Source organism: Cololabis saira, chromosome 22, assembly GCF_033807715.1.
Source record: "Cololabis saira isolate AMF1-May2022 chromosome 22, fColSai1.1, whole genome shotgun sequence".
In the NCBI taxonomy this organism is placed as follows: domain Eukaryota; kingdom Metazoa; phylum Chordata; class Actinopteri; order Beloniformes; family Belonidae; genus Cololabis; species Cololabis saira.
The window spans coordinates 24,596,965-24,623,016 of record NC_084608.1 but is presented as its reverse complement, the minus strand read 5'-3'; the positions used below and the strand labels follow the sequence as shown (position 1 = coordinate 24,623,016).

Sequence of the window (26,052 nt, the reverse complement as noted above, 5' to 3'; positions counted from 1 at the left end):
CCACGTTCAGAAAGAGAGCATGATTCAATAAATACTGAACCTTAAGCTCTTAAAACATAAAAAAAATCAAATAAAAATGTACAGACACGATTTACTGGGTGCCTCACTGAGGCAAAACAAAAGTATCAGTCATCAGTCATCAACAAACTAGGCCTATGTTGAAAATCATTAAAATGTCTTAAAAATAGTGGTCTTGTGAATTCTTTAAAACTTGTAAACAACCTTCAACCACTTGGATTGAAGTTATAAAAGGCTGCATCTTGTCCTTTCTTACCCTGTCCACTTCTAAACAGTTTCCTGCCCACAGTGATTTATTGCTTCCCCTCTCTTTGATATTTTTCATCGTTTGTGCAGAGATTTTTCATGCTCATATGCCATTTGTGTCTGTATAAGCAACCGGTCAAGCAATGACCTACATTCATCTATAACTAAACTTATATTTGACAAATTGTCAAGGAAAGTCAGAGATCTTTTTCTGCCGTACCGACTGAGAACCAGAAGTATAGTAGCACTAACATAAAGAATAATAATAAAAAAGTAACAACAGTAATCTATAGCATGCACAGTTTTAAGCATATGGTTCTGAACTTCTAGTGTTTGTCCTTGTCTTAAATTATTAATGACTCACCGTGATTGAAGATAAAGGGGGAACATCTTGACCTCTGCTGCAGACTGATGTTGCACACTAAAGTTGAGTGTAGCACCACAGAACGATCACGTTATAAGACATGTGCTGCCCGTTAGCCTAATTCAATTACAGCCAGAGAGACAAGGGGGAAAAGAAAAGTTTCCTTCTTTTTTCTATTAGGATCTCCCTTAACAAGATGGAGAGTGAAGCTCTTTAGGGTTCACTGGGAGAGGATGAGAAGGCTGTCTCAGAGATGCTCTATGAAGTTTTTATTTGGCTCACATGATGTCTAACATTGGAAAACAGCTACAGTGAGTTTAAAGAAGCAATCAACTGAATCAATCATGTATCAAAAAGAATAAACGCATTTGAGAAATGGTGCTGTCAGTATTCAAATAAAAGTGTGACCAAATGTTTCATCAACTTATCAACATATTGATAAGAAAAATACTTATCAATGTGCAAAAATCTAAAGTAGGCATAATATACCATTACAAAGTTTACATTCAAGAAAAGGAGGTTGAAGAGGCTCCTCTGCAGCTGTAGGAGAGCAGATAATAGGAGGTTAGTGCCAGAATTATTATTCTTTAATCCTAGAATGTTTTGCTTATATCTGAAAGTCAGGACCTCAAAAACAAAAATTAAGGATAAAATGGAATTAAAACTAACCAATTTTTCAAAACTAGAACTAAACTCAAACTAATTCACTTGTTAAACTAACTAAAACTAAACTGAAATAATGAAACAAACTGAAAAATGAAATTAAGATAAAAACAAATAAAAAATTCTAAACTTTTATAACTGGTTAGTGCTGGCTGCCGCTGATGAGCAGAGGTTATTCCATTTGTATTAAAATTGGATCTTTCTCTAACCCTATGCTGCCACCTACTGCTGTGTGCTATACGTTGAAATGGGCCTTATAATATCCCCAAGTAATTGTGTTTCTAATACACAACGGATTAGAAACATGATGAGAAGATATGCAATCTAAAACACACACACACAAAACAAAAAAACAAATAGAACTCAGTTAATTACCACCATTATTATTAGTAATTAGAGAAGTGTCCCAAACAGACTTAACCTTTTATTCTTTAGTACATGGTATAGGCGTTAATCAATCAGAATGTATATTTTGTATAGCACTTTAAATCCAACTGAATGTTGCACAAAGTGTAAACAATACAACAATACAGGAACAATTGTAAACAATTTGTGTTTTTTGTTTTTATTTGTGTTACTGTGAAGCACTTTGAGCTGCGATTTTTGTATGAAAGGTGCTATAGAAATAAAGTTTATTATTATTATTATTACTATTATTATTATTATTATTATTATTATTATTAATAATAATAATAATAATAATAATAATAATAATAATAATAATAATAATAATAATAATAATAATAATATTTTTTTTTATTAAAAGCAATACCTCCCCCCCAAAAATTACAAATTCAAAGACATGAAAATTCAGAAGAGACAGTCATATTAGGATTTCATACATTTTGGCAGGTTTATGAAATCCTAAATATAACATTTTTAATGGGCAAATAGTTCAATGCACGAAAAAACAGGTGATAACAAACTGTGTAAGAGTAACATTTTAGAGAAAAACTTGAATTTGGGGATGTAGTCATGTTTGGAGCATAGTATCCTTACAATACAGAGAAATGTCTGTACACTAAGTAAGAACCAGAAATGCATTGATGTGATCTCCAGACCCTCAAGCAGCACCACAGAAACAGATGGATCCGTTGTGAAAATCACAACACCTCTCAAAATCATCATGACAGAGTGCAGTTCAGGCTGTATCAGCAAACATACGTTCAAACTGCACTCTGCAAGCAAATACTTCAACAAGTTTCATAAAAGGATTGACAAATATGAAATTGGCTAACAGAGATCATTTACACATGCTTTGAATCGTTTGATTTCGTTTAGATGTTTTTAAAGTTTTAACTATCACTGCAGCTGCTTCATTTATATACATGACATTATCTTGTGTTTTGGTAGCGAGACGTTACACGAATACCACTCTGTGATGTCCGTAGCGCCCTTGAACGCACCTCCGGTAACCAAGGTGATGACGCTACATTTCGTTACCAAGGCAAGGCAAACATTAGCTGGACGGCTAAGCTAACAGATCTGATAGATAATCTTGCAGCTATGCTTTAATCTCCACTTGGCTTCGCCACAGAGTTAAATAAACGTGCAAATAAGTTTATTAGATCTCTCGAATCTCGTATATAACTGCCAGTTGTTAGTCTGCGCCTCGCTAAGTCTAAATCAGGGCCAAAGACATCCTCCTTCTCCCATTTGGATCAGCTCTGTCAGTAACTCTGTTAGGATTAATACACAGCCGGCATGGTGAGTATCTGCTGCTGCTGAGGTAGACACTTGTTAGCGTCCAGGATGTCTTCATCTGCTTTCTGTTTTAGTTAAAGTCAAAAGCGAGTAACCAGCTAACGTTAGCGAGCAGCTCCATCCCATAATAGTGAAGTATCAGCCCATGTGAAAAGGCCCTGAGACATATTGTCAGGAGGAAATCCTCTTCAACTTAGCTCAGGGGCTAGTTGTGGTTGCAACTAGACCAGGGGTGGGCAATCCTGCATGTTTCAGATGTTTCTCTGCTTTAACAAACCTGATTCTAATTAATCATTTTCATGTTTGGCTCAAGGTTTCAACAACATCTGAGGTGTAGCTCTTGTTTTTCTTTGTTTGTTTTAATTTATGTGTAGATTTGTAATTATTGACTCAGACCTGAACTTCAACAGCCATCTAAAGTTTACTAATCTGTTTATTACCACTTGAATAATCTGAAAAACGTTGCTAGAATTAAGGGGTTTCTGTCTAAACAAGACAGGGAAAAACTTATTCATGCATTCATTTTCAGTTGGTTGGATTATGCAATGAAATTTTATTATTTTTATTAGTTTGCACACAATAAAATTAACACTTGCAATCAAAATAGTAAAACAAATGTGACAGGAGAGGTCAAAAAGTCAACAGGCTTATGCAACGGACCTCCCCTCAATTTAGGAAGTAAAACAAAAACACAACAAGACGAAGACTATAAATAAAAACAAAGAAGGTTTGACTACATAGTTACAGATCATCAACACACAAAAAATGAACAGAAACAAACAAACAAAAAAAACCAAACAAACAAAAAAACACTTGTGAAATTTTTTAAATGTTAATTAAATGAGATGATACATTTCTTTTTAAAGTCTCTAGAGAAGCAGAGCTTTTGATAATGTGAGATTTGGAGTTCCATATCTGTACACAGCGATATCTGAGGGAAAACTAAATCTATCAGGCAGCTGCAGCTGATCCAGAACCTGCCCCCAGAGTCCTTACAAACACCAGGAAACTGGACCACATTACACCGGTCATGAAATCACTACACTGGCTTCCAGTGAGTCAAAGGATAGAGTTTAAAATCTTACTGCTGGTCTACAAAGACCTGAATGGTCTTGGACCAAAATACATGGTGATCTGTTAGTTCCTATGAAGCTCCCAGACCCCTGAGGTTCATCTGGATCTGGTTTGTTGTGCTTCCCAAGAACCAGAACCAAGCAAGGTGAGGCAGCGTTCAGTTATTCTGCTCCTCACCGGTGGAACAAACTTCCTGTAGACCTGAGGTCTGCTCCAACTGTCAGCTCCTTTAAATCAGGGTTAAAAACATCACTGTTTACTGAAGCGTACTCCTAAATTAAACTTACCTGCTGTACACCACTGCCCTTATTTTTAACAACGTGTGCTTTTTATTATTTTACTTCTTTTCTTATCATTTTATTTCATTTTATTTGTTATTAACTGTTTAATTGTGTCTTGCCTCTTTTAATGTTGTTGTAAAGCACTTTGAATTACCTTGTGTTGAATTGTGATATACAAATAAACTTGCCTTGCCTTAATCATCGTCATCAGCTTGTCATCAAGGTCTGCACAATTCTGTCAATGACACAATCACTTGTATCATGGTGCAATGAAGCAGGGAAACATCTAAAACATGCAGGAAACTGAACTAGAATCATTCTCCCTCTCTCCCCCTCTCTGTCTATTTTCTGTTTCTGTTCGGATTTCTGCTGCTAATAATGTCTTTCTTCTTGTCTCACGAAGGCTGACTTTGGGTTTAATGAACAGCATCAGAATGAAGTCATCAATTACATGCGATTTGCACGTTCAAAAAGGGTCCTGAGGCTCAAGACTATTGACTCATGCTTTGAGGAACTCAAAGATAGCAGGTGACTGATCATTACTTTGTTTATATATGATTTTTTTTTGTTTACGCAAAAACCTCCAGACACAGAAACAATTTCTTTCCCCAAGCTGTTGCTTTGACGAATTCTCAACACTCATAGAGTCTCAGAGTAATCAGTCACTGTGCAATAATAATAATATAATAACCTCAATCATATGCGGTAACAATGCACTTTTCAATAATCATGTCTACCTCATACTGCTGCACCTTTCACTTTTTCTAAAATTGTATATATGTTAATAAGAGCTGTCATTTGTCTATTTACTGTACAGTGAGCAAAACAAATTATGTGAGTCAAATTCTCTGTCTTGTTTGACCTGACTTGGCCAATAAACCTGATTCTGATTTTTTTTTTTTTTAATCTACATTACAATAACTATATGCCCTTTATTTTGCATTACTTTACTTAATTCATAAGGTATCCATAGATATAAATCATCTGTTGGATCCAGCAATGAAGTACTCTTCAGGTTAACATTTGTGTGTGTTTGTGTGTGTTTGTGCCCGTGTGTGCTTTTCCCCTGAAGGCTGGTGGAGGAAACGTACACGGTGGACGAGGTGAAGGAGATGCTGGATGGGCTGCAGATGGTGGTACGCGGGGAGGTGGAGATGGAGCTTATCAACACGGCTCACACGAATGTGCTGCTGCTCAGGCAGCTCTTCTCCCAGGCTGAAAAGTTTTACCTTCGACTACAGAGTGATATCTCAGAACTGGAAAACAGGTGAGATGCAATGGAAGATACAGTTCCTGCTAAAAGTAAATATATGAATTGATATATGAATGAAATACTTTTGTGGTGACATGGTCACATTAGTGCATAAAGGAATACAATATTGTATGTAAGGTCAGTCTGATACAATAACAGTGATTCACAAAAAAGATTTTCATGTTAACAGATAAACCTATGTGATAGCGAAAAGGCAGATGTACAATTTTTCTCCTGTGAGAAGTAAAAAGGTCTCTATATCTGCACCTGCATCAGAGAATAGAGTACCTCCACCTTGTCTTATCCTGCGCTCACTTCCTCTTTAGCATTGTATAGAATCAGATCTGTAACATGTAACTTGCCTGGTATCAAGGTAACTGCCAAGCTTTTACTATTATATGTGACCTAGTGAACCCTACTTTCCATTTCACCGTGTGGTGAGAAAAATGCATTGAAAACCACAAGCTCTCCCATGTTCTCAGTGCATTTTAAGGTCAATACATTTAGGTTGCAGAACAAACACTATATTTTAACTTTTTTTTCATGTAGAGAGAACCAACTCACAAATGTCTTTGCTCATATTTTGGAAGTTAATTTGGAGTAGAAACTGTTTTTCATGCAAACTGTCGGTGGCTTGGCTCGTCTGTTCTCATTAACCAGAATAATATTTGAAGAGTTTATAAATATAACTTATTTTAAATTTTTATTTTTGATTTTTAAGGTCTACTGTTATGAAACTATCTATCTATCTATCTATCTATCTATCTATCTATCTATCTATCTATCTATCTATCTATCTATCTATCTATCTATCTATCTATCTATCTATCTATCTATCTATCTATCTATCTATCTATCTATCTATCTATCTATCTATCTATCTATCTATCTATCTATCTATCTATCTATCTCTTAGTCTTGCTAACTAAAATTTACACCATCTTACATATATATTTTTCTTTCTTTGTTAAGATACAAATAAAGTTCCAGATATATGGCTTGAGAGCATTTATTAAATAATTCCTGTTAGCTGCAACAAAACCCGTGTTGGTTGATCTCAAGGCAACATGTGTTCCTAACAAAACAACTCTACAATTAAAAGTCATAATCGGGAGTGACCTCAGACCTCAGTGTTCAGAATCAAGCACATATTTAATTCTTTTGAAGGCAACTGTCCCTTACACAATGTTTTCATTTATATTAATAAGGATTCCATTCTGTTTCGGTTTAACAGACCCAGGTTCGGGTATTTTCTGTTTGTATCTTAACAAGACCGTAAAATAAATGTGGATGTCATTAAAACATTGATATAAATAATATGACCGCTGGTGCCAAAGACTTTGGCACAGTACTGTATGTGAACCGCAAAAAATGTCTCCTAATTCACTGGACTAATTTTTAATTATCCCTCTGTTTGATTCAGTTCAGTTTAATAATCTCTGAAAGGAACTAATATGAACTCCTTATACTCCTTTTCAGTTTTATATGTTAGTGCTTTTTTAAGTGACCTAAATATATGGTGGATTAGTCTTTTTTTTTCTTCTTTTAACCGATCAAACCAGAGTTTGATAAAGTAATGTGGGTGTACGCATGTGATGACAGTAGCAGCCCTGAAACACATTTGAATAGTCGTCACAAGGTTGTAGTCTTGACGTTTTGGTAAGATGTATTTGGGCTTCTGGCATAAATATGCTTGCAGAACAGCAGAAGTGGTTATGTGGTTTAAATGAATGTGCTCAAAATGTGACATTTGATATCTGAATGATGGTCTGTTTAAAACCTAGACCGCACATCAGACCGTGTTTTCTTTGACCATTTACATGAAACTAAAACTACCAGTGTTCTTTAACATTTAACGTACATCCCATCACTAAAAGGTCATGCAGGTGACCTTTTAAAACCTTGTTGTTGATCACAGAAATCCTCCAAAGTCTGTGTACAGAGATTTAAATGTGTGCTCTGCCTTCATTGATGAACTTCATGTAACTTTTCAACTCTCTGACCTTGCTACCTTGCTAAAACACAGTGTTTGAAATAATTTACTTTGTTCATAAGGTGTATACGATGGGTGGATAAAGAAAACATAAACCCATATTTCTCAGTTCTCACAGGCCTCAGCTGTACGTGACAAAAAAGGTGTCTAAAGCTAAGAATACGCCTCATGTCACAAGCTACATTACGTGTCTTTAGATGCTTTTAAAAAAACCACATGTGAGCTCTTCAGAGAAGAGTTCTGCTCACCACAGGCACATATCGTATTACATAAGTGCTAAACTGCCATTAGGAAAAAGGGTGTTCACTTTCCATGTAACATTCATGTGCCAAATAGCAGATTGTGTTGCTAGCAAACCCAAATGTCAACATTGCGGTTAAAGCGCAGTTGTAAACCTATAAACAGATTTTATCAGTTGTACTGTGCTGCGTTGCTCGCAAAATAAGAGCGTGAAAAAAAAGAGCATGATAACATTTCAATGATAAGACTTTAAACACATTTTTTTTCCTCCTTTTTTTTCTTTTCTCACATTTACAGGGAACTGTTAGAGCAAGTGGCTGAATTTGAGAAGACTGACTTCAAAACATTGAATAAGGTGAGGAATAGCACGTAATAGCACATTACCATCTAAACATTGATCAAGCATTAATCAAGCGTGGCAAGCAAATTTACACCCACACTGAAGTCAGCAACTTTGTGACGATTGCAGTCGTCGAGTATTTTGAAAAACTTCACGTCAGGCCACCTGCTCTTTGTTTACGGCTGTGCGGTTCGGAAGTCACACATCACTGAGGTTGACCGATGCTCAAAAACAAATCAGATAAACACTGCTGTCGTTCCTCTTGTATGGGTTTGGCTGTTGACACCTTTTTTTTGGAAGATATGCATTAGTCATCTTCAATTTGTTGTGAAAGTGGAAGATGGTGTTTTCTTTATACCTCTTAGTCACAGAAAAAACAAGTGATTAAAAATGTTTCATACTAAAGTAGGAAGAAATTACCGAAACATTTTTATTAACAGACCAACCAGGAAGCAAGCAAACCCAAGTTGGCCCCGCTGAATGAAGGTGGGGTGTCCACACTCCTTAACAAGGTAACGCTATACAACAAGCACACAATGATTGCCACGTTTGACGGTCACTATCGGTTTAAATACAAAACCACGACCTCTGCATGTTTGATGCTCTGAAGGAGATAACCAGGCTACAGGAGGAAAATGACAAGCTGAAATCCAGGCTGCGGACTCTGGAATCGCAAGTATAAAAGTCAACTTTTAAAGAATTTTCTTTGTCAGAGTCAGTGAAAGCCTATGCGCTGTTAATGTTCTGCATGATTAACCTTACCAGGCCATGAGTGCGCTGGATGAGAGAACCAAAGCCGAGAGGGCCCTGAAAGACCTTCAGACCGTGCAGGGTGAACAGCAGGTACTGCTCCGGCTTTGACCCGCCTCTCTCCATCTTTATGTGCCGCATTTTATGTATGTTCTCCATTCTGTTTATCTTATGATTATGGTTCTTCATCTTTTCATTCTCATCTTAACACCTTACTTCCCATCTGCTTTTATCTGCTAACTTGGGCCTGAATGGTATGTGTCCATCTTTTTATGTTTTATTTTTGTTGCTGCTAGCGTCACAGGTTACAGGCTCACGTTGTCAAACTGCGCTCGGTTCATCTGAACGTGTCTGTCTTCTCCCCTTTTAGCTGGCTGCGCAATTGCAGGAGCTCACCTGTCTAGAGGGCACAGTGGCAGCTCTGAAAGAGGACTATGAAAAAAACCTTTGTGCTAACGCCGCAAGCCAGAAAGGTTTGCAGGAGAACTTGATTACGGCCAAACATGAGCTTCTGCGAGTCCAGGAGCAGCTGTCCTTGGCAGAGAAGGTACGTCTCTGTTGAATGCTTTTTCTTGGAGTTCATAGTAACCAATCTTTGAAGTTCACGCCCACTGGATGTCAAGTGTTACTTCCTCTTCCACCCACCTGCTCCTGACTATCTAATGAGCTGTAGTCAGGAAATAACGATTATATTTTTTATGATAAAAAGAACAGTGGTTATTAGTGCCACAGTTTGGAGTAATATTTTCTGCAATTCACATTAGTGGGAGTTTTCGATTCCAAAAGTCAAATGACATGTCAATCTTCCTGTTTTTATAAGTGATAAGGAGGAAGCAAAGCATTTCCATGATCACTCATGTCGTAAGGTTGAGCAGCTGACTCTTATAAAAGAGGTCATATTTTCAGTTTTTTACCCTTACCTTTGGACCGCTCTTATTTTGGCCTGTAAAAAAGGCTCCACCAAAGAGGATGTTTTCTCCCACAACACACAATGTTCCCAGGCAGCCTGAAACGCATCATCTGTAGTCCGTTCTGTTATACAACTCTGTAAATTACATCAGCATAATTCCAGCCTTGAGGCTAATTTGTCCCACCTAAAGCAAAGATTGATGACCTGCCACTTTTGAACGATCAGGTGCAAACTAAATCTTACAATTTAAACTGATAATGTGCTTATTTTTAACACTGAAGCATGTGAACTTCCCTGTAATGTACTTGTAAGTGACAGTAACGTGGTCCCTTTTACTCAGGTTTATGCTGCTGGTCAGATTTGACTTTATATTCTCTCTGCTATATCTGTTTTGAGTCTGGTCTGGTAGCTGTCCAGTACTTTATTTTAATGTTGTGTTTCGTGCAGGAGTTGGACAAAAAGTTCCAGCAAACTGTGGCGTACCGTAACATGAAAGAAATTCTAACCAAGAAAAATGAGCAGATCAAAGAAATTAGAAAACGATTGCAAAGGTGAGTATTCAACATTAACTAAATAAATAAAGCCAATAACTCTTACAAAGAAAACACAATGTGATTATCAGAAATGGAAAAAAAACAACTTTATTTAACATCACAGTTCTTTGTCTGTCTGTTTTAGATATGAGCCCAATGAGTGAGTTTAACAGGTGTCGCCAGTACAACAACAGAAATGTGTGACTGTGGTGCACAAGAAGCTGTCAGTTCCACGAATGTGAGAGAAGACAGAAACCAGCACTTCCACAAGAAGTTGTTTTTTTCATGCTTTACCTGGCATCTTCTTCATATACTGACTTTGGCAAAGAGCAGGAACTGGAGGGTTGGCTGCAAACACAACTGAATATCCCAAATAATTAGTGAAAACGGTATTTTTTCCTCCCTTTTTTTGTCTCAGTTCGCTTACAGTAGCTAGACTTCCCTCAATGCTCTATGCAACGCTAACTCGTCCCTGTTTGAAGAGGCCTTGTCTGTTTGCTGAATTAGACAGATTCGTACTGTCTGTCTGAAGCTTTGCAGTTATTTATCAGATAGGCAACACTTCTAGCTCTGGGTAAATAATTACTGATTATTTTCTGATTTAGTCCTAGTTTTAGTTACCCATATTGTAAACTAGATGAGTGAGACCAAATTAAGAAGAAATTCCGAGCTACTTTGCTTAATCTTGACCCTTGTATGCTTTGATTTGCCTCTTTACACATTTAAAAGCATTTCTAACAAAAAAACATATTTTTAATGATCTGACATTGTTCAAAAGTCTAATCATAGAAATATATTCTAAATTATTATATCCATTATTTCTGCTCTTGCATCTAGATCTAGAAGTATTTTCTAGTTCCCGTTTCCTCACCTCGGAGGGCCTAGAGTATTTTTGTCTGAAATTTAATATACTTTTCTTATTGCTGTGGGTGGAGTGTCAAAAAAATCTCTATATACATGATGTTCATGAAAAAATGCTCTTGCAGAGTGTGACACATCCACTCTATATTACACTAGCTGTGCATTTGTCTGGATTGTGTAAAATATGGGGTAATAAAAACTGTAATGAAATACATATTTGCGGTTGTTTTTTCTTGTTAATCAAGTCTTCATGATAATTAACCATGATCCTAACAGTGTTTGTTGGAACATATAATTCTGCAGGATTTTATCAGACAGTAGCTATAATATTTAAGGTCCCAGAGAAATGTTGGATGGATTCAACTAGGGGGCGCTATATTGTAAAACATAGATCAGTGACTGCATCATTAACAAAGATGGATTTCTAAACTATCAACCAATATCACAAATGCATGCTGGTTCACATCGGCCAATCAAACCTCTATTGCAAGACTGCATTTAATTCATAGATAAGGCCTTGGCCATGTACTAAGACAGCAGTATTATAGTCAGAAAGGATGTTTTGTTTATTTTAGACATATGTACGGTTGCTGCAAAGGAGAATAATGTTGAAAGATAAGATTAAATACTTCCCCTACTGATAAGGCACAAGACGTGACATTTTTCACCAGTCATGTATAGTTTAAAACTATGGCGGATTCAACATCACTTCCACAAAATGGGTAGCTGAGACTCTTCTTCAACATGTTTGATCTCTTCTCCTCCTCGCTGGGAAAATATCTTAAAAAAAGACATGCAGAATGAGAGTGTGGAAGAGGAATACACAAAGCGGTCACCAGCCAGTCAACCGTCAACCCCACTGTTGTTTTCACTGAAACTCTTCAAGCCACAATGTCCTGACTCAAACCTGTGTTACGCACCATGTGCAGATGTTCGGTGCATGTGGTACTTGTCATCCCACAGGCGGAGGAAAAAACAGAGAAGAAAATAGACTAATCAACAAAAACTGTAAACATGTAGTAGTTCAGTGATGGATCTTTAAGTATTTAGTTTCAAATTGGCAGGAAAAGGATGTCTATTGGCTTGGGGGGGAAAAAATGCAATTTGATTATTTGTGCACATGCGTGCAAATTAAAACCTGCATGTGTCCTTGCAGCTGAGGGAGATGATCATTTCAGGTAAGGATGTGAAGTTGCTGTATGTGTTTGTGCATGAAATAAATCACAGCAAGCAGGTACAGGAAGTGGTGACTACCGTCTCTCAGTGCCAAGCTCAGTCTCTCACACTCACAGTGACTGTACCTTCCCACAACACGGGGCAATCGTTAATCCACGTCAGTGGAGTGTACGTACAATCCAGAGCAGCTCTCAGCTCGGCGATGAGGCATCAAAGGGGTTTTCTCAGTTTCACTAGTAAGACAGAAGCTTCTGTTGTTTGGCTTTTCTACAGAATCATCAAGCAGATGCTTGCACGACAGAAACTCTGCAGAGTTTCAGAATATCAGGTGATGTTCTGGGTAATTTTGAAGAAATGATAATGGTTTTATTGTTGGAGGAACAATAGGAGGTAAAAAAAAGGTTGATGTACTGGGTGACCCCGGTGCCCTTGTTTGAAGGCTGCACAACATCGGCCCCTTAGCTAAGACTGTTGCAAAGCTTTTATCTCCATGACCCTGTTTGTCACTGACAGCGGGGAAGCAGTGTTCTAGTTTATGAAAGGATAGATTAGCATGCATCAGCAACAAGGAACTGCTTGATGTGTCAACTGTTTAATGAGCAAAAAGGGAACAAGATCAAGATTATTGTTTTGGAAACGTGACTTCTGAGAATGACTCCTTCATGTGCTGTTTCTCTTTGTTTCATCTTGAACTAATTTTCTGTGAAATAATAGACATACCTTTTACATTATTTTTTACATATGAGGCCATGACAGAAAACCATCTGGTCTTTACAATGTCTTATAAATAGACAAATACGATCTCAGACTTGGAATATTACACTGGGTCATAGAAGTAAAATTATTATGCAACAAACTAAGTAAAACCATGTCTTCTGCCAGCAAAACAAGTCCAAATGATCATCTCTTGGTATGAGGTGATGGTACTGACTGTTGGTACTGGTTTTTGGATTTTCATCGTCTGTCTCCACTTTGGTCTTCTTGGTCCTGAGTACCTTGTTCCACAAGTCTTGTGGTTTGTTCAGATGAAACTTTGCAAACCTGAACGGTGCAGCAACAGCGTCATTAGCATACTGGAACATGCAGCGTGTGTCATGTCGATACAAGGTTTTTCACTTTCTCTCTGAGAACTGTCTGTTGCCTTTTGAGTGAACTTGTGATCTCTTGAATGTTTCAGACTCGTGAATAACCTTTTCATACCGCAGAGTGATGATCTCCAACCCAGCCAGCATTTACATGTGGGCCCCATATGAAGTAAAAGTGGGGTACAAAATGGATCAAACATGGATTTGCCTGCAGGTTACATGTTTGCCCAGCCTATGTTTGCATATACGGGCTGTGAGTGGGACCTACCTGGATTTCAGTGGGAGGTGAATGTCACGCCTTTGAGTAAATGTCACAATTTGGGTGTTTAGGTTCCTTTTTTATTTTGAAACTCATGTCCTTGTGTTTAAGTTTTGTTTTGACTTCCCTTGTTCCCGTCTGCTCTGATCATCTGTACCTGTGTCTCGTCAAGCCTTGTGTATATCTTGTCTTGTCTGTCCCTTGCTCCTTGCTGGTCCGTACTGTTTCCTCCTTGTGCCATGTCCGGTTTGTGTAGTTTTGGTCACGTTTAAGCTCTGGTTTTTTGGTAGATCCTGCTTTGCATCGCTTATGGATTTTGAAGTTTGAAATAAACATGTTTTTTGGAACTCCTGCCTCCTGGTCTCCTGCCTCTGGGTCCTATCTGAACGTGTAATGATCTAATGTGGGGCATATGTTACTGGAAATAAATGAAACCCACAGAATAAGCCTTTTTTGTGCCCACCCTCATTTAGTACACACACACACTAGTACACTAACACACAAGCTCATTTTAGTATACTTCTACCCTTCATTGGTCCCATACCTTTGACCCACCTTAAACCATATGGGGCCCACTTTTAATCCCAATGGGGTCCAAATGCATAAACTGGCTGGGAATTTATTTTGAATTGACATCAGAAACCCGTCCCAGAGTGATGGCAGCGGTAATTGCTTCTTTAAGATTATAACTGATGTCTTTCCTCTTTTGCAGTGTGTTAACATACGACTGAGTGCTCCAGACCGGCAAACAGCCAGAACATAACAAGATGACCTGATCAAATACATTTGATTAGCTGCTATTTACTCTTAATGGTAAAGTTGAAGTCAGGTTTTCACACCCGGCTTCTGCATCTTAACTTCATGTGTCTTATGTAAATAACCACACAACATATTTTAATAATATACTGTTGCTCATTTAAAGTTATATATATTTTTTTTTATCAAGTCCTTTGAAAAACCTTAGAACTAAAAAGAAGATGTACTTTTATTGTGACATACAGCTGCTTGTTTGTTTGAAGCAGATAAAATCAAAATACCAAAGAGTTATTGGAGCCTCAACATTCTCACGTTCTGAGAGATCTGCTCGGCACATCAGTCTGACTGTTTTCAAAACCAGGGGGAAATCTGAAAATCAATTGAAATGAATGTTTTCTGCATTTTGAAATGACTGGGTGTCGAAACAAAAGTCGTGGATTTAGATTTGGTTGTCGACTGGGTGTTCTCTGAACTTTTTGGCCTACATCATCGAAAAACTACATCTTGACAAGCGTCAGCTGTGATAAGATCAAATCTATTGCAGCTCCCTGAAGTGTGACGGATGTAAGGTTCAGTTGAAGGTAAAGAGGACAAGCTAAAGGATGGATCAGTGAAGTATATCAAGAATAAAAGACCAGGACTAAAGGTAAAAATGACAACTATATGTAGATTTAAGATCCATATCTTTTTGTGTGTAGTTATTGAGCTTGGCACGCTTAGTCTCTGGAAAGTGGAAGATAAAGGTACAAGTATTCATCTTTATCTGATGATGGACCTTTTCCTGTACCCCACTGTGGTGAAACAGAGAAGCACTGTTAGAAGTTTGAACTACTGATAACCCTTTTACTCATCCTTCGTCTGCTGGATCCCAGTAGGATCCACTAGACTTCCGTAGTGATAACCAGTGTTTGACAGTTTTGACTGAGACGTAACTGTTTTTGTGGAGGCCTCAACATAAAAAGCAGGTAAACACAAAGAGTAGAGATGCTTGCTAGGCTGCTGGTGGTGCGTTTACATACACTGCAATGGTTGCGGTGAATAAAAGGAGAAGACTTGACTTCGAGGGGACATCAACATCCTCTCCTCCCTGCAGCATACCCAGATCGCCCGAGTCAACGCCATGCCCCATCCTGCAGTTTTAAGGCTGCACTGGCAAAACAAGGACTGAACCAGTCACAGTGGTGCTGAGGGGGGCTTTATGTGATTTCTTTTTTATTGGCCTCTCATCCAGTCAAGTCATAATACATTATACATTAAGTTGCACTCCTCCAGGAAGTATTAAAGAAAAGGTTAAAACAAGCACCCTCACCACAACAAACTATCAATGAATATGAATAACTAAAAGAAATGCAAAACTATGGATACATACAGTAATCCCTTATACAGTTATTGCACTTATTGCAGTTGTTTAAAGTTAAAAGTCCGGTCTCCTCCTCTTCCTCCTCCTCCTCCTCCTCCTCGTATCAGATAAAGACATCCAGAAGACCGAATCACTTGTCTGAGTTTACATGCTGTTCAGAGAATGGGATAAATGGCCAGAGCATGGCTGACTCTGTGACGCTATGTGGCGCTGTAACCATGGTAACCATTTGTAACCATTTCAACAAAGAGCCCCTTCTGAGCCACTTCTGTTTTGTTTGGCGCCAATGTACGCCTTCTGTATATTTTTCCACTTTATTTTGATCTGTCCTGATGAAGCCCGCTTCTGCCATCTCTTTCGATCTTCATGTTGGTGTTTAAACAACTATTTAACACGCGCCGTCTCCTTTCACTTTCCGGGTGAATGCCCCAGAGGAAATTCTCCAGCATGTGCAGACTGCAATATCCGATGTCTCCGTTAAAATTCCGACTCTGAACGAATTATCTAGGTGTTACTATCCGATTATTAAATGTCCGATATAGGTCGGAAATAAATCGGATTAAGGTGTTTACATGCAGTTTAAAAGTCAGAACGATGTCTTATACGATCAGAAATCCGATTGAACTGCTGCATGTAAACGTACTGACTGTATCCTTTGCAGAGTCACGGTGGGCTATCCCAGCTCATTATGGTAGGGGTTCACCCTGGACAGGTCGCCAGTCTATCGCAGGGCCACATTTAGAGACAACCATGCATGCTCACATTCTCACCTACGTGCTAAGAATCATCGATTAACCTACTGGCATCTTTTTGGACTGGGAGTGAGCCGGAGTACCGGGATAACATGCAAACTCCACACAGAAAGACCCCCGCGGGGGCCCGGGAGTCGAACCGGGAACCTTCTTGCTGTGAGGCAACAGTGTTAACCACTAAGCCACCGTGCTGCCTCACTTTGTTACATGTAAGTGGTAAACTTATGTGCACTTCAAGGATTGTTGACCATCTTCAAAATCAAATCAAAACCCAGTAAAAGAAGTAAATATAGCTACAAAACCCCCTAAAGAGTTTCAAAACCACCAAATAAGAGACAGAAAGATTACTTCCCAATTTAGGAAATTAAAGACCAAAAAAAAAAACCCACTCATACCGCAAAATGTGTCACATGTGTCACAAGTGAACGTCTGGAGTTGTCTGGGCAATGTCATGATTAACATGATTATGTTTTGAAATAAAATAATCAAGATACTTTAAAAGTTAGGTTTTCAGCTTTGATTTAAGATGTTTGGTAAATATATGCAATTAACTATTTAGGAATTACTTCTGTTTTTTAGTAAAGTGCCTGTATTTTCAGAAGCTCAGAGGTACTTGGACAAATGAAGCAGGTAAAGGTATTGAGTTAACTTTTGGCATCTGCTTGACTGGAGTTTCCATTATGAAGTGCGAGGAAATCGTGGGCCTCCTTCAGGAGGCCCACATAAGGCTGAAGGCTGAAGAGAGAACATAAATATAAAAGAGAGAGAGCAAAAACCTTAGGTATGGCCAAACCAACAGTTTGGTACATTCCTAAAAGGAAAGAAAAAGTACTGCATCAAAAAATGAGGAAGACCATAGAAGAAAACTAAAGTGAATGATTACAGAATTCTTCCCTTGGTGAAGGAAAATCCCTTTACAAAATAAACAAAAGTGGGAATACTCTTGGGGGTAGGTGTATCATTGTCAAAATCTATAATTAGGAGATGCCTTCACGAAAACAAAGGGTTTACAACAAGGCACAATACATTCGAAGCATTCAAGAGCCAGAAAACATTTATTTTATTTATTTTTTTTAAAGGTTCACATGATCTGGAATTAGAGTCTTTAAACAGATGAAACCAAGACAGGCCTCAAAAGAAAAATGTAGGAACATCTTTCCCTGAACTTATCTTCAAGAGAATGTTAGCCGTGCAGGACATCCCTCACTGTGAGACTAACGCTCACACAACATTATATAAATGTATTCAAAGACGAATAAAGTTAACGTTTTTCATTGGCTAAGTCAAGCTACAGGACTGTTATTAAACAGTTTATGTCATGAAACCTCTAAACATCCCAGAGCTAATTCTGTTCTCAAAAGAGGAATTGATCAAAGCCACACACACTGAGAATAAAAGTACATTTTTGCCTGTCCCAGAGATGTAATATGGACTTTTATGAAAAGATAATTGTATACTGGAACAACACTGTCTCTTGATTACCGTAATTGGATTAACTCTTTATGTCTTTTCAGAATCCAATTTTGTCTTTTTATGTCCTATTATTCAAAAAGGTCAAGCTCAAAGATAAGAACAAATGAATGTGAATAGCCAAAGTCAGTATATACAATGACAACAGCATGGGACCCAAAATAGAGTCTTGAGGTACTCCACAACTGAGAGGCACTGCAGTAACTAACATTCAGCTATGTGTAGAGAAAATCAAACACAGGTCGAAAAGCATCAAGATAGCTTCCTGAGTCAACAGCTCAAAGAAGGTAATGAAAAACTAAGAAAAACAGTCTCTGATGTGATATATATGTTTATTGTCCCCGTGGGGAAATTTGTTTGCAGCAATAGACACCTATGGTAATTTGACATAGCATAAAAACGGGGACACAGACACGGTGCATCCACTTATACATGGTATTGCCCAGCCAGCTGGGGTGCTATTTCCTAGAAATATTTAAAAGTTTAAAAGTTTAAAAGTACATGACACTGTGGGAGCCCTCAGGAGCTCCTTCAGCCAAAGACTGCTCCACCCGCGCTTCAAGAAGGAACGCTACCGCAGGTCCTTCATCCCCACAGGCATCAGACTATAATAAGCAACTGTAGCCACCCGAGTGCAATAACCTGTTTCTCTGAAAGTGCAATAACCTTCGCCCGCTAAATACCTCACGTATTTTTTGCACAAATAAATATTATCAGTTTTTTGGGTTTACTATTTTTTCTTGTACATTGCTAATTTTTCTACATTTTATATTGCTCTTTTTTTAATTATTTAGCTATTTATTAGTTATTTTTATTTTTGTAGGATATACGTTTTTATACCTTGTCATACTTTCATGTGTATTTGTATAAACCGTTGAGCATGTGTGTGTTTTGCTGCTGCACAATTCAATTTCTCCTCTGGGAGATCAATAAAGTCTATTCTATTCTATTCTATTCTATTCTATTCTATTCTATTCTATTCTTTTCTATTCTATTCTATTCTATTCTATTCTATTCTATTCTAATGGCTTGGGGTATAAAGGACTTGTTTGACCTGTTTTTAGTGAACAAGGGATACAGGAATATGATACAGAACCAGACTGAAACATGTTTCATATGTCAAGGCTTATTGTTAGAACTACAGTAGCTGATCAGAATAACTTTCTCAGGAACTTCAGACAGAAGTGGTCATTTAGACTTTGGTCTGTTGTTAGAGAGGACTGTTGTGTCACGATTTCTCTTTTTGGTGAGAAACAGCCTAACAGCATTTTTAGAAAGTACCTAGAGGGCAGCCTGACACTAAACACACACTGATCAAGACAACAATACTAGAACTAACAATGTGGAAAACATCTTTAAAAATGTGAGAGGAGAGACTGTATAAGGGAAGATTTTGAAGGCCAAGTCTGATGTCTTACATCCTGTGAATCAGGGAATGTCAGACTAACTTTTTGGTAAGTAGAGGTCAGCATAACACTGGTTTGGTGAGGGCTTCAGATGTTCTTTTTTTCTTCAAAGAATGTCAAGACAGTTTGACAGAGCAATGGGGATGTCACACTATAACCACTATTATGAGGTTTGCACTGGAGATAAAGAAAAAAAGAAGCATTAAAAAGAATATGAGGTCTGTGGCTTTTATTAGAGGTCTACATTATGATGTTTGTCATTGTCATTAAGTGTTTATAAGTATAAGTCGTTCAAATGAATGTATCATTGACAGAATTGTGGGAGCTGATGGTTATCGTTCAAATGAATGGATATTGATTTGTATCAGAAGTCTTGAAGCAGGGAAACAATTAAAACATGCAGGACTTTGGCCCCCGAGGACTGGACTGGACTTTATACAGACCTAACCCAGCAGCGTCATTTGTTTCTGACTTTTGGAAAGTTTGATTTTTACTGTCTTTTGTATATTGGTCAGTCATATCTGTTTTTGTGACCTTAACACGGGTCAAAGCAATGCAGTATAATAGCTTTGACAGTGCAGATAACAATCTGTTCCCACAAGGTAAACACTGATCTGATCGTGACAGAGCCGTTTCCCTGCGTCTCACTGTGAGCAAAACTGAGAAATGCAACTGCCAATCCGTGGGAAGAGCTTGTGGGCAACGCAGTCATTACCATGTATAAATTACTCAAGTCAATTTTTAGAGTGAAAATGTTTGAAGCCAAAAGTGTGAGATTACAAAGCCACATAAAAAGCCCTTGAGAGAGCCTTCACACGGATCACAAAAGCTAATCCATCCATCCATCCATCCATCCATCCATCCATCCAGGGTCACGGGGTGTCCTGATGATCAGAATGTATTTCCTCATTAACAACATCATCACAGCTCTTCATCCCTCTCTGGGTCACAAGATGACTTTGGTTGTTTTCATATTTTGTTGTCGTCAGGAGAGGGAACTGGTCATGACAGGGACTTCCTACTGTGCCATGCTCTTTCTGCAGGGCGGTCACCCAAATCATGCATTCTTCTCAAGAATTTCCCTTTCTCCTTGGCATTAACAAAACACTTGCCACTTCCCTTTTCTCCTCCAAAGTTCTTTTGACCCATAATTGCATGTATGGTTATGAGTTATGAGCAAAAACTAATGAAGCAGCACAAATAAATCTCTTTTAATGTTAGAATATCAGTCTATTTCTATTTATAGGAATGTTGGTTTGCTTTTAGGAAGTGTTGTTTGACCTCTTTACTGTCTGCCGTTCCTCGTATTGATAAAAAACAGCCAAAGTCACTTTGGATTACAGTTTCTTTTACCGGTCATGTTTGGTCTTGAAGGATTAGGAGTATGTTTTTTTTAACTGAGCCTCATATCTACCAGATATGACCCAAATGTATATTTTTTTCTCTGCCTAGCCTGGCCCACTCTCCGCCAACGCTCACATGTCAAATGTTGTTTACACCTTTTGGACCACATTTGACACAGTCCATATAGACCATGCTCGGCCCAGCTCAGGACCTTTGGGTCAAGTATTTTCATCAGTTGCCCACCCGAATTAAACCAAAAGTACCTAAATGTAATTGTGTCATAATTGAGGATGCGTCTTTACTTCTCCACTGTGTCAAATTACTGACTTATGAATCCGGATCATGTCATGTTTTATTTTATTCCATAATAAATGAGCCGAACTCCTAAAATGTCTGAAGTGGATATTTCAGGTTCATATTTCAAGTTCATAATACATTAACTAGATGCTATGGCAGCACTTGGCTTGGTAGTTAGCACTGTTGCCTCACTGCAAGAAGGTTCCCGGTTCAATTCCCTGGCACGGCGGGGGTCTTTCTGTGTGTTTGCATCAGAGCTGGGTAGAGTAGCCAAAAATTGTACTCAAGTAAAAGTACTGTTACTTCAGAATAATATGACTCAAGTAGAAGTAAAAAGTAGTCATCCAAATAATTACTTGAGTAAAAGTAAAAGAGTACTTGGTGAAAAAACTACTCAAGTACTGAGTAACTGTTGAGTAACGTCTGATTTATTTTTTTAACACAACCATTCAAACAGACAAAAGTACAAAATAATCATCTTCAGGCAAATTAAATCAATAAAATAAATTAAAATTAATAAAAAATAAAAAATAGCTTAAATTAAAATAATCTTAAAGTAAATTCAAGTACTTTAATAAATAATAAAATAAATAAAATAACAGAATAAAAAAATACATTAAGCACAAGTAGCACAAAATTTCAAGCCTTTGTACTTTTCTTTTTTAACCAGGCAGAACTAGAACAAGCCCATGAACTCATAGAAACTCTGTGTGTGTGTTTGAGTCTGTGTAAATGTGACAAAACATGCAAAAACAAACATTTTTCCCAAAGAATCACCCAGTGATGTCATGAGATTGACCCGTACGCGGATAAAAGGGATAAAAGAAAAGTAACAGCTCAACGTAGCCTAATGTAGCGGAGTAAGAGGAACAGTTTCTTCTTCACAAATCTACTCAAGTAAAAGTAAAAAGTATAGTGATTCAAAACTACTCCTAAAAGTACAACATTTCCCAAAACTTACTCAAGTAAATGTAACGGAGTAAATGTAACTCGTTACTACCCACCTCTGGTTTGCATGTTCTCCCCGTGCTTGCATGGGTTCTCTCTGGGTACTCCGGCTTCCTCCCAAAGTCCAAAAACATGCATAGTAGGTTGATTGGTTATTCTAAATTTCACATAGGTGTGAGTGTGAGTATGTCTGGTTGTTTGTATGTATGTATATGTGGCCCTGTGATGGACTGGTGACATGTTCAGGGTGAACCCCTGCCTCTCGCCCGTAGTGAGCTGGGATAGGCTCCAGCAGACCCCCGTGACCCTGCAAAGCAGGTATAGAAAATGGATGGATGCATATGTTAAGTCAGAGAACAGTTTTACTGATCTGTAGGCGCCTGCTCACGCTGCCTCACGCTTCTACCACTGTAACGTTAAACAAAAAGGTGCATTACAGTATGTTACTATGTGCCGCTTCTTTGGTCTGCCTTTCATCATTCATGGTTTACCGGGGTTTTCAGTTTCATGCATCAATCAGCGCTGATGTTAAGTGCACCACCTGTGTGTACAAAATGTGTTAAAACTGGCCGAAGACTTGCTACAACCTGCTTGGGTCTCAGCCAGATGGGCACGGTTGAGTGGGGAAGGCTATAGACAAAAAGTCCCCCGCTTCCTTTGAAATGGGCGCAGACTCGTCAGACGCTTGTTTTAAAATACCACTTTCGTGGTGTCATGCTGATGCGTGTTTAGCCTAGGTGTCAAACCTTTGTGCAGAAGCAGTTTGAAACAATGGCTGCTGACTTGTTGTTCTCTGCCTCTGACGGTGATGGAAGCAGCACGTGATTCTGTGGTTAAAGTGGAAACCATATAAGCATGAGAAGATGAGTAAAGTTTACAGCTGTAGACAAAGAAAAGCAGCGTGACTGAGAGACTTCTCTTTGGATTCCTGCTAAATGGGTATGCTTTTTATTCTTCATTTCCAGCTAACTTGTATGTCACATTTCTCCATCATACCTTATATTTTTCATCCTTGTTAAATCATTTACACTCTTAAAACATTTTTTTTTATTTTTGTCTTATTTTACTATCCTTTGTTTCTTTTAAGATACCATGGAGGATCAGTACACCTTTACATCCACGCAGAGCTTTGACAGCCAAACTGTGAGTATTACTTTAAGAAATCTGTTTTTGTGAATGCACTGTATGGCAAAAAAAAAAAAGGGTGAAACACAGGAGAGAAAGTTGCTTCTGATGACCCATGTTCACAAAGTGGGAATTAAACTGTCATTGTGTGATAGTGTTGTATTGACTTCACTGTAATCTGATGTTAGTAACTGCTGTTTTACTTAGTGTATAAAGCGTGGGCTCGCTAACAACTGTGACATGTCACCCGTGCGACTGTGAGCCTGCGTGTATTTGGTTAGACATTTCAAACTGGAGTTTTCAAGTGGAGTAGATTTATCTTCAGCATGCATCTGCAGGATACTAACGTACCACCGTAAGAGTCACAGGCTTCACAGGCTTCACATTTTCCGTCGCTGGTGTAAACCTAAGCCCCCGGTGTTTATCTCTGCCCTACATCTAAACGCTTTGCTTCTGGGGTACTGCGTTGTGCAACAGCCCCCCCTCCCCACCCTCTCTGGAGCCCCTCAGGATCATTCGCAGAGCCCCCCACCCCACCCCTCCCACTCCCCCCACCCATCACGCTTGGATAGCAGCAGGAAGTTGTGCCACAATGTGGTTTCTCTCCAGCGCAAACACGACACCTGCACCTGACAGCGAAATCTGGTTAGCTCACACGTCACAAGCAGCGTTTGATGCCCCTTCGCTTATTCCCACAATAAACCTCTTACGTTGTGAAACACTCTGCACATGACAGGTTGAGTAATGAGAGAAAAAAAGTGCATATGTCAGGAAATTAAAACTTTGGGAAACTTGTCAGAGTAGGCGTTATCACACAACTATTGTCCTGTAATATTCTTTTATATCCTTGAATGTGCACTCTGAGATTGGGGTTTTGATTTATCTGATGATCTGTTTGTCATTGCAGGACACCACTTACACCTCCCCTGACTCCTTTGACTATGACTACCCGGCAGAGTCGGGCATGTGTGAGAAAACGTGGGTCAGGTCCTTCCGTGGCCATTACGAGCCACCTCTCTTCTGGACCATCTTCATCCTCGGGGCCGTGGGCAACATCATGGTGGTTTGGATTTACACCACCGTGCGCAATCGCCTGAAGACCATGACCGACGTGTACCTGCTGAACCTGGCCGTGGCAGACCTCCTCTTCCTGTGCATGCTGCCCTTCTGGGCGGTCGACGCTGTCAAAGGCTGGGACTTCGGCGTCGGCCTCTGCAAAATAGTGTCTGCCATCTACAAGATCAACTTCTTCAGCAGCATGCTTCTTCTCACCTGCATCAGTGTGGACCGGTACATTGCCATCGTACAGGTCACCAAGGCTCACAACCTGAAGAGAAAGAGGTTGTTCTATAGCAAACTCGCTTGCCTCGGTGTGTGGTTTGTCTCCACCCTGCTGGCGCTCCCCGAGTTCATCTTCGCTCAGGTGAAAAAGGACTCAAATCAGGCGCAAGCCAACTGTGCTCTGGTTTTCTGGGACGATGCGTCCAACCAGACTAAGATCCTGGTGCTGGCCCTGCAGATCTGCATGGGCTTCTGCCTGCCTCTGCTGGTCATGTTCTTCTGTTACTCAGTCATCATTCGCACCCTCCTGCAGGCCAAGAGCTTTGAAAAGCATAAAGCCCTGCGCGTCATCTTCGTAGTGGTCTTGGTGTTTGTCCTCTCCCAGCTGCCCCACAATGCCCTGCTGGTTCTGGAGGCCACACAGGCAGCTAATACTACCATCACTGACTGCAACGTTATGATTGGTTTTGACATAGCCGGACAGGTTGCCAAGAGCCTGGCCTTTACTCACGCCTGCCTCAACCCCTTCCTCTACGTCTTCATTGGCGTTCGGTTCAGGCAGGACCTCTTCAGGATATTTAAGATGTGTGCTGGTGGTGTGAGCAAAGGTGGGCTCAGTAAAATACAGGCAGTTCCCAAACGTCCCTCCGTCATGTCAGACACCGATACTACTCCTGCCCTTTCTTTATAGATGCAATTTACCTACACCTGAAAACCTGAGCCGAGTCCTTACATATCTCCTCTTGTTTCTCATGCATTACTTGTAACTAGCAGACCAAAACAACACCTGCAACCCTGAAAGCAAAAGCATCTCTGGATTTTACACATTTCATATTCTGACAGTCACACATTTGTTTCCCTTGAATACCTGTAAAAACTGTAAATGACTGTAAATACATTTTTTTTTTAAAAAGTGTTCATTGTTTTTTTTACATTTGTTCTGTCGTGTGATTTTGAAGCTGTATCTTTGTCTTTCGGGCACAAAAACAACCATTAAAGCTGATTAAAATCGTCTGCTGCAGTTCATTCAACTGATTTCTGTCCACATTAAAAAAGATGAAACAGGAAGGAAGGAAATGCCACGATGCGTTTTAAGCACACTCATAACTGATTGCAGAGTAATGAGATCAGCAGTTTATATTTTGGAAAGTATTTGTCTGCTTTCACTGGCATAACGTGCCCAGTGCGGTGGGAAACTCTCGACTGCGGCTACTTCAATCCACAACGTTTTCGATCTGACTAGACATGCCCTTACTATCAGTCTGTGCCATCCTCTGTGCTGACTCGTGGTTGTTCAAACTCTTTAGGTATGACTTGGCATTTCACACCATCAGTTAACGGATGCACTTTAAAACTGTCTCAAGTTGACCTCGTAACGGTTGCAGCACAGACAGATAGCAGACAGGTTTCCACGTTTTTTGTGGGAACTATACCTCGCTGCACAGTATTTCGGTTTCACCAACTTCAAAAGGCCGCACACTTAACGCTCGGGTGCATTGGTTTGAAAAGATGGCATGAAATGCAACGCATCACACTGCTTTAAAAATCGATGCTGGCTTGTTTT

General features: G+C 39.1%; 2 protein-coding genes across 2 annotated transcripts; both read left to right on the top strand.

The window, feature by feature from the left end:
• The first annotated feature begins 2,739 nt into the window (after positions 1-2,739).
• On the top strand, positions 2,740-11,446 carry lztfl1 (leucine zipper transcription factor-like 1). Its single transcript, XM_061713332.1, has 10 exons — positions 2,740-2,998; positions 4,754-4,878; positions 5,423-5,617; positions 8,133-8,190; positions 8,616-8,687; positions 8,786-8,851; positions 8,941-9,018; positions 9,296-9,472; positions 10,283-10,386; positions 10,514-11,446. Exons 1-10 carry the CDS (start codon positions 2,996-2,998, stop codon positions 10,530-10,532), a joined length of 897 nt encoding a protein of 298 aa, XP_061569316.1. The 5' UTR covers positions 2,740-2,995; the 3' UTR covers positions 10,533-11,446.
• An 11,485-nt stretch (positions 11,447-22,931) lies between these two features.
• On the top strand, positions 22,932-25,500 carry LOC133423069 (C-C chemokine receptor type 9-like). The gene is made up of 3 exons (XM_061713172.1): positions 22,932-23,021; positions 23,170-23,225; positions 24,115-25,500. Exons 1-3 carry the CDS (start codon positions 23,018-23,020, stop codon positions 25,177-25,179), a joined length of 1,125 nt encoding a protein of 374 aa, XP_061569156.1. The 5' UTR covers positions 22,932-23,017; the 3' UTR covers positions 25,180-25,500.
• Positions 25,501-26,052: the final 552 nt, after the last annotated feature.